Source organism: Dreissena polymorpha, chromosome 9 (genome assembly GCF_020536995.1).
Source record: "Dreissena polymorpha isolate Duluth1 chromosome 9, UMN_Dpol_1.0, whole genome shotgun sequence".
In the NCBI taxonomy this organism is placed as follows: domain Eukaryota; kingdom Metazoa; phylum Mollusca; class Bivalvia; order Myida; family Dreissenidae; genus Dreissena; species Dreissena polymorpha.
In genome coordinates this window covers 19,772,263-19,780,628 of record NC_068363.1, presented here as the reverse complement: position 1 = coordinate 19,780,628, position 8,366 = coordinate 19,772,263, and the positions used below count along the sequence as shown (strand labels likewise).

The 8,366-nt window shown below is 32.9% G+C and overlaps 1 protein-coding gene across 1 annotated transcript; it reads right to left on the bottom strand.

Moving 5' to 3' along the window:
• Nucleotides 1-1,151: 1,151 nt before the first annotated feature.
• LOC127846452 (GTP-binding protein REM 1-like) lies at nt 1,152-7,306 on the bottom strand. The gene is made up of 4 exons (XM_052377699.1): nt 6,626-7,306; nt 3,502-3,590; nt 2,916-3,099; nt 1,152-1,919 (listed from the first exon to the last, which is right to left on the bottom strand). The coding sequence occupies exons 1-4, from the start codon at nt 7,218-7,220 to the stop codon at nt 1,684-1,686; spliced, it is 1,104 nt and encodes a 367-aa protein (XP_052233659.1). The 5' UTR covers nt 7,221-7,306; the 3' UTR covers nt 1,152-1,683.
• Between the last annotated feature and the right edge of the window lie 1,060 nt (nt 7,307-8,366).

Sequence of the window (8,366 nt, the reverse complement as noted above, 5' to 3'; positions counted from 1 at the left end):
CATTCATATAGAGGGTCAGATTGAAGTAAAATAAGTTTACATTCCTTATCAATATGCGCAAACGAAGAAACAGAAAGAGAGCAAAGAGCACTTAGTAATTTATGTTTACCCCCATTTTGTGATAATGTTTAGCAATCATGTATAGAATGCAGACGTTTAAATTTACGCCTAAAGTTACCATTTTTCCTAATGCCATGTGAACGTTTATTTCTTAGACGTTTACTAAACAGAGAAAATGAATTAATCGATTTATTTTAAGAAATTGTTCCAACATTAAGAATATTATCATTTTAATCCAAGTGGGTAAGCTGATTGCAAACGTTTAATCCATTCAAATTCTAACATGCACCTTGCTTTTAATTGGCACTGATTTGAAGTACTATTATTAAAAATAATGTGCTCCACAGGTTGAGTGAAATATGTGTTACGCTATGACCCATTTTATTAAAGTGCTCGTAAATGAAGTTATAAAATTTATTGTTATTTTTAATTTTTTACAAATGTTCCCTAAAACGTTTTTTAAGTGATCTACCCGTCTGCCCAACGTATTGCGCACCACAACAGAATACATTTCAAGTAATATCATAAACCACATGCATAGAATTTCATGAGACATTGGATTTAATATTAACTGAAAATTTACGGTTATTAACCGATGAAAGAATAAAAGAGGACATATTTAAAAACTTGCAACATAAACACTTCCTGGAGTTGACCTTATGTATTGTAGGATACCGATTACATTAAACATTTAGAAAAGTATTCTTATGAGACTGACACGTGTATTTTAAACGTTGTAATTACCCTAAACAAGACTCACTAGATAAAACTGACAAGAGCATTGCGTCCACGTTTTACTAATCAAATAAAACGCATTATGTTAGCGTACTAAGCGTAGTGCTGATATTGACCAGTTCGCAAAGTGAATATAAACCCTCGTAATTTATTTGGTCATCCGTGTGACTGCTTTCCTAAAATGTTTCAATTTAATACCATACCATTATGCCTCTCACTTTACTGTGAGATGAGCGAAATACAAACCACTCGAAAATAATGGATTATAAACTGTACATAATGAAAGCCCGCGAGCGAGCTTATCATTTACCTTTGTCCTAAAGAAGGACTGTCAGATAGAACTGCTTAGAGGTAGTTTATGTACACAACGGAGAATCAGCAAGAAATATATATATATTATTTAACATGAATGTGCAACCGCTTAATTTTATGCTAATAAATGCTGATTATTTGTCATGAAACGAACGTACAAAACATCTTACAATGTTATCTTTAAGGCATACCACGGAAATTGACCTCATGAAAATTTAGTTAAGCTGACATAAGGGAGCCATCCAAAATATTACAAAAGCTAAACAACTCATGTGAGCATATTTTAACAATGAGCAAATACACGTATAATAAATTAACAAGGTGTTTTTAATGCGCCCCGAAAATAGACTAAAGCTTTCCATTTGATTGTACTAACGACTTTGTTTAACACACTGTGATTAAATCACAACATAACGTTGGTAGTAAATACGGTATCAGTTTAAATGACGCAATCCATCATGCAATGTGTATATGTCCCGAACACATGTACAATTGCAGGCACATTCTGCGCATTTAAATGTTCGTTTGTGGCACGTCACGTACATGTTTTTCGAAAGGTCACGGTCACGGCATTTGTCACGTGTAGAGATTCTCGCAGGACTTAGATATGTTATCCTTTTTGAAAATTTTGCTGAGCAATGATTTGCTGGTGAAGGCACATCCCGGAGACACCTTGTCGTCTGCGATATCAGCCGCATTGCGAAGACGTAGTTGCTTGACAACACCGACCAGCAGTTCATCGACGTGAACATTTAATACCACTGACGTCTCGATAAATTTACAGTCGTACGTCTTGGCAACAGCCTTGGCCTCTGAAGTCAATAAACACATACATGTTTGATTTTAAGGCATTACAGATCAAACAATTAAAATACTCACGCCTTCCTTGTTTAACTGGTGTTCACATACATAATAAAATATAATAATATATTTAAATACTGATATATAAAATCAATTATATCATTATACAGTGTTGAACGATCGTAATCGTCCAAATATTTGTTAAAGTATGACTTCAAGCCATGAAAATTTTGTTCCGTTTCGAATAAAAGGTCTTTTTCTGTGGACAGTTATAAAAACAAAACACGTATTATCGCTTTGGCAGCAAAATAAAAAAAATGCAATACGTTTTGTAAATCAATGAGTTTCATAAAGTCTATTTAAAGGGACTAGTTCATAGAATAAACAGTACCATTAAATTATTTGTCTTACTAAACTTTAATTATTGGACAAGCTTTATATAATTAAAGTAACACCTCATTAATGTTTTGGCTTGCCTGTTTTAATATAACGGAAACATTCTTTATTTTAACTTTATAACACAATTGTGGAAAATTGTCAAATGTGTGACAACTCCCTGTACGGCCTTCCTATGGGTAATTCCTATTCGCTAACAAAAGATAAATTACACGTCACTGAATAATGCAACGTTTAGCAAAATTTCTTTAATCAGTGCTAAAGAAACATCGAAATGATTTAAATAGTCTTATATATGAACCAAAATCGTAGTATTATAATGTGGCATAACTGCGATATTGTCGAGTGAGCAGTATGTATACTTGTTTTTATTTTCAACATGTATTTACGCGCGTTTGTCATATGAAGATTTAACGTATATACATGTAAAATATACATTATTGAGCGTAATTAATACAGTATTGACTATAGACACCTGGATTATACTAAAAGCAAATAAAGTGTGAATGTAAAACATATTAACATTCGATAATTTTACTTTTTCACACTGGTCACAGTTTCAGGTACCGAGCTGTAGCATCAAACATCTTGTATATGGAAACACTACGTACCTTCTATCGTTACACTACGAGATCGCACTAGGTCTGACTTGTTTCCAACGAAAATGATGATTTCATCGCGATGCTGTTTCTGTCTCAATGTATATAGAATGTCCACAGCTCGGTCAAACGACGGTCTGTCATCACAGGCATACACAATTATATAGGCAATGACGGTGCCACCAATATTCCCATCCTACAAAGAGAGAACAAAATCATTTTTGAATTAAAGGTATAATATCCATCAAATATATAATTTAATATTTAGTTTTTTATACTGTTGATTTGTTGTTCTCTCAGTTGGAAGCATGACATTAAATACAAGCTAATAAGACCCAAAAAGTAATTCATATCTGAATATTTTGACCTCTAACTGACGACCTTGAAATATTGTTCACAACAGTCAAGTGTCTCCTTTGTTCTTGCATTAAAGACTCGTGGAATTATTATATCAACGAATGTTAAGTGAAGAAATGCATGCCATATTATAGAATAAAAATGTCATTTGGAGGGATTGGTTGTCGGCATAAATTTACATTTATGGATCATACCGAATAAATTACCCAGAAAGCTTTCCTTATACTTCCGTAAGCCTTACCAAGTCATCTAAATCTGATCTTTCGAGAAAGGACAGCACCGTTTCTTCGCCATTGAGTAATACATTAACCGTCTTTTCCGCCTCACCATCTGTAAGAAAATAAAATAAATGAACATCGCATAATGTGCATGATATTCGCTATATGTCGCATCTGTAGGTCCCATTTAAGCCCGCTTTTTTTAAGGTAAAAACATTCGTGAACATTCACAATATCATAGGTCATATTTCATACGTAGGTCATAGTTATGTTATCGGAAATTATTATGAAGCGCCGGCAGTGAAAATAGCCCTAATAACATATTCAATGTATTTTAGAGGATGTAGAACATTGTTGATGCAAATCAAACATCAAAAAAGTGACTTTCTCAATGATCACCAGTCATGCGAAATTGTAATGTATGTTTTTAGTTTTGTGTTTGTTTTTTCGTGTTATTATATCCTCTTCAAGTAAACGGATACTTGAAATACTTATATCGAAAGAGTTTTCACTTCTGTTGATAGCTATTTTGTCTGATCTCACATGGGATCACATGGATCAATGTGTATTTTTCAATCATAACTTACCTACGCACATCTTGCAAAATAAAATTGTCGATTACATGAAAACCTTTTAAACGAGCATGATATTTCGAAAACGACAGCCATCGAGTGTTTATTAGAGTGCAAAACTAATGTTGTTCGTATATATTCAATATAAATTTGAGTAATAAATACAATATTACTAATTATATATGTGTTGACATATAATTCTAAAAGTATGTACACTGGTGAATGCAAATAAAATATGGTCAATAACATAGCACACACACCCGCTTAGAAAAACGATAAAGACAATCGATCGAGCAAACCACCGGGGCAAAACATTTACCAGCATAAACTATAGGCATATTAATTAATATAAAAAATAATTTGCAAAATGGTACAATATAAGATATTGAAAACTATTAAGATTTCCAACAAACACACTATTTACGATCATGATATGTTAACTATAAAACGTATTCTTGAGTAGTTAAGAGACAACACAAACTATTATTTCTTTCCCCGATCGTACACAACCTAACATATCTAACAAATCTGAAGATTTGTAATACATCGGTAAATGTTTTGGAATTAAATGTCACTTGTTGTTATTATTTGAGAACATAAACATATGTACAACGGTATTTAAGATATCTACTTCTTACATAAGCATATAATTATGTTTTACATTTTGAACGTTCAGCGGCCAAACGTATTGTTTTATATGCCGACGGCAAATGCACAACGGAGAATATCCGTTCTATCGGATATCATAATCAAATTTTTCACCAAACCAAAATTGATCTGTCTAACGGACAGCATGAATGCAAGACAAATAATATATGTCTACTTGAGTAGGTATAAGCGCAGAAAGTAACATTACGTTCATGAACAGTTCCCGATGAAATAAAAGAGGTATAAATGCGAAATTAAATTTCAATTCTTAATTCAATCTTAAATCTCAATTACATCTGTGACGTCATGATCATATTATTATCAATGATATCTCTGCAAACAGATGCCCAGCGAACATGTGTTTATTTCCTGTAGAATACCTTGTGGAACAACACGTCTTTTTTGCTATCCTGCACGTCATAATATTATTACTTGATCTGTATATGGCATATGGTATCGTTTACAATTACAGCCTTGTATCTCAAGCTGAGGAACTGGTAAATGACACAATGATCGCAGATACCCTCGCTAACACCATTATTAATAAACAGAAGAGTTAATACGCCATAATACCATCGTTCTTTTTAATACTTGAAACTATTTCAGCAAATTTAAATAATTCATTAATTATTATTATAATTAACTTCGTGTCTTTATTATATATATATATATATATATATATATATATATATATATATATATATATATATATATATATGTGTGTGTGTGTATTATATCCAATGAAAAACACAATAATTCAAAATATAACACAAATACTGCCAAGCAGACAATGCAATAAAAACACAAACAAGAACAGTGTTCATAACCGGAAAAGAAGCAATAAATATAGACTAATTGTGAAACACGTGTTAGTTTAGCAGGAAAGAAACAATTTAATACTCGTATTTCAACAATATACTAACTTACAATTTACAAACAACATAGAGCGTCCATTAAATTTCAGACGCTAAATGAAAAGACCTCAGGACATAACGATGATCTTAACACCAAAATGGAATATTTATTGTCTGCAATTAGTTCATTTCATTTACGTTTTCTATAATCAAGGTTGTCCATTAACACCAGCAGATAAATTGATGTCATGTTAACAATAGTTTGCTTATTGGATGAGAGATAGGCTATTGAAAAGAAATCGTAACCCCTATTGATTCTACTGTATTATCAGAGGCAATGCAATACATACGATGCTCGGGTACGACCCCAATTTCATTGCAAATACGTTGTCATAAAAACACCTGACTTCATATAAACAAAGATAGTATTCGATGGCAAGGGAGGACGACTAATGGTCACCGCGGTTACACGAGCATTCGCATAAAATAAACCATGTCACAAAAATGTATCATACCAAAATTCAAGCAACAAGAACAATAAGACTTCGGGATTAATTAATTAATCGTCTATTAAAAAAGGCTATTCTTATATGTACTTAATTTTTGAAACCTGCTAGTTATCAAAAGCGAATTGATATATTTATGTTGTGTGTATTAGGTTAAACATACATCGGTTCTGTTGTATTCGTTATAATCTAAAATTAAATTGGACCGTATCTCTTTGTTTTGCGTCTTTATTGCATACAACGGGGGTTTATAATGAAGAACGGGTTATAATAATTTCCAATCAATGAGAGAGATAAATGTGCGGGAAGTGTAGAGCTACATGTCTTATTATGGTGAATAAAGTAAACTTATATTACCGTATCTAAGAATACTGGTATCGTTAGATATGTCATGTTTCTCTAAAGGTCAAATCTTATCTGATATGCAAATACTGTTATATTTGATCTCCAAGTCTATCATCTTTGGATATTGCATTTGCATTTTTATATCAACAAGATTGATTGTTATAATAGTATAATGCAATATACCCATTCTTTAGGAGAAACCAATTCATAATGATTACCTACCAGTACTTGTATTAAAACCACCTAAATATTCTGATGTCATGAACTGTTGATTAAGTGCAGTTTTGCCGCATCCGGACGCCCCAAGCACAAGCACTCGGTGTACGCATGCCAGAGGGCTAAGCCTCGGGCTTTCTCGTGACAAGGAACTCGATGTATGCGAAATCTGTGAAAGAGGTGAAATAGGACCAATGTCTCCCTCAGAGGACACTATGCTGTTGGTGCTTCGTGAGCGAAAAGAATCACTCCTGTGAATGATCACACCGTTCGAGTTCATTTCGAATTCTCGAACGGTATAGGTGTCGGGGTCCGCTTCAATATTCATAAATTCCCTCCGCAATATTTGAGCCCGAGGTTTCTTCAGAGAATTACTCGACGGCATGCTGCATGTTCGGGGTCGCATACCGTTATCGTGTAGGAACACGTCCAAATTCTTCTCCTTAGGTTTCTTGAACGACAATGCTCGTTTCCTGTACGTGGATTCGATGTTTAAATTGTTTGAGGAGCAAAGCAATTGACTAGGACATCTAAAGCGCTCCGGCCCATGTTTGGTCTCGTCAGGGAGACGAAGAATTATTTGAGTTGTTCCCACGTTCATCGTTTATATCCGGTTTGTTCAAAAATTTAACAAATGGTCCTGTTTATAACAGCCAATGTCATGCTTATGTAACCGATTATGATCACTCACTAATGTATCTCCTTAATTTATATATATATATATCACACTTTGAAGTTAATTCAAAAATCTTTTTCTAACCATGCAGCAGCATATTAGTGATAGCAGAACGCTATCGAACAACTGATCAACTGCCTGTAAAGCCCCACTATTTATACAGGTATCAGCGTGCCGATATTGGATTCAATACGCTGTGTGTAAAAGCTCTTGGTATTGGCTCTTACTTTACAATCGCTGCTTCAAGTGCAAATAGTTATTTAAAGGACACTATCAATTAACCTGCGCGTTGTTTGCTTTTGTTTTCTTGCATGTGGCAAATTGCCTCTTAATTCAATAGTTGTAAGTAATTATTGTTGAACTATTCGCACGTGCGTTTTTTCATGTCAATACCTTAACTTAATATATTTTATTTTAATTTATTGAATTTTAAATAGTTCAAACCTTCATCTGTTCTTTACGTTTGAGTTTATCGTTTCTAAAATCGAGCTCTTTATTCACATGGTATTATGCACATATACGTAGTATTTATAAAAATGAACGTAAACAACTTGTATTGCTGAAAATGATGAATATATGCAAATAGCAGGATTTCATATATATTTTCAAGTTATTTTTTTAAAAATAGCTTTTGACAGCCTATATTAAAAACAATTGTATTATTATTCTGTATCTCCATGCAATGCTAGCATATATTTTATAATTAAAGGAAACGACAGATGGACAGTTAACAATGTTATCCGATGGTAAGGATGCCAATTGTCGTGTATTTAATACTTTCTTAATCATTTATAAACATGTGAGTAGTATAGTTCTTGTATTTTCTCAATACAAGCAGATAACATAACAATATGAACGTTTTTAAGCATAAATTGAAAGAATATACAAGCTTATTTGGTATCAGATTGAAATAGCTATTTACGACGGCAATGTCTGAAAGGTTTCATAATACATTTAGTTCGAAGGTTTTTATTATGAACATACACGTTGCTTTCCGATGACCTCTTTCTTTATGAAAGATATTATTTTTCTATGTATTTATGCATAAAATATACTTTCGACGAGTATAAT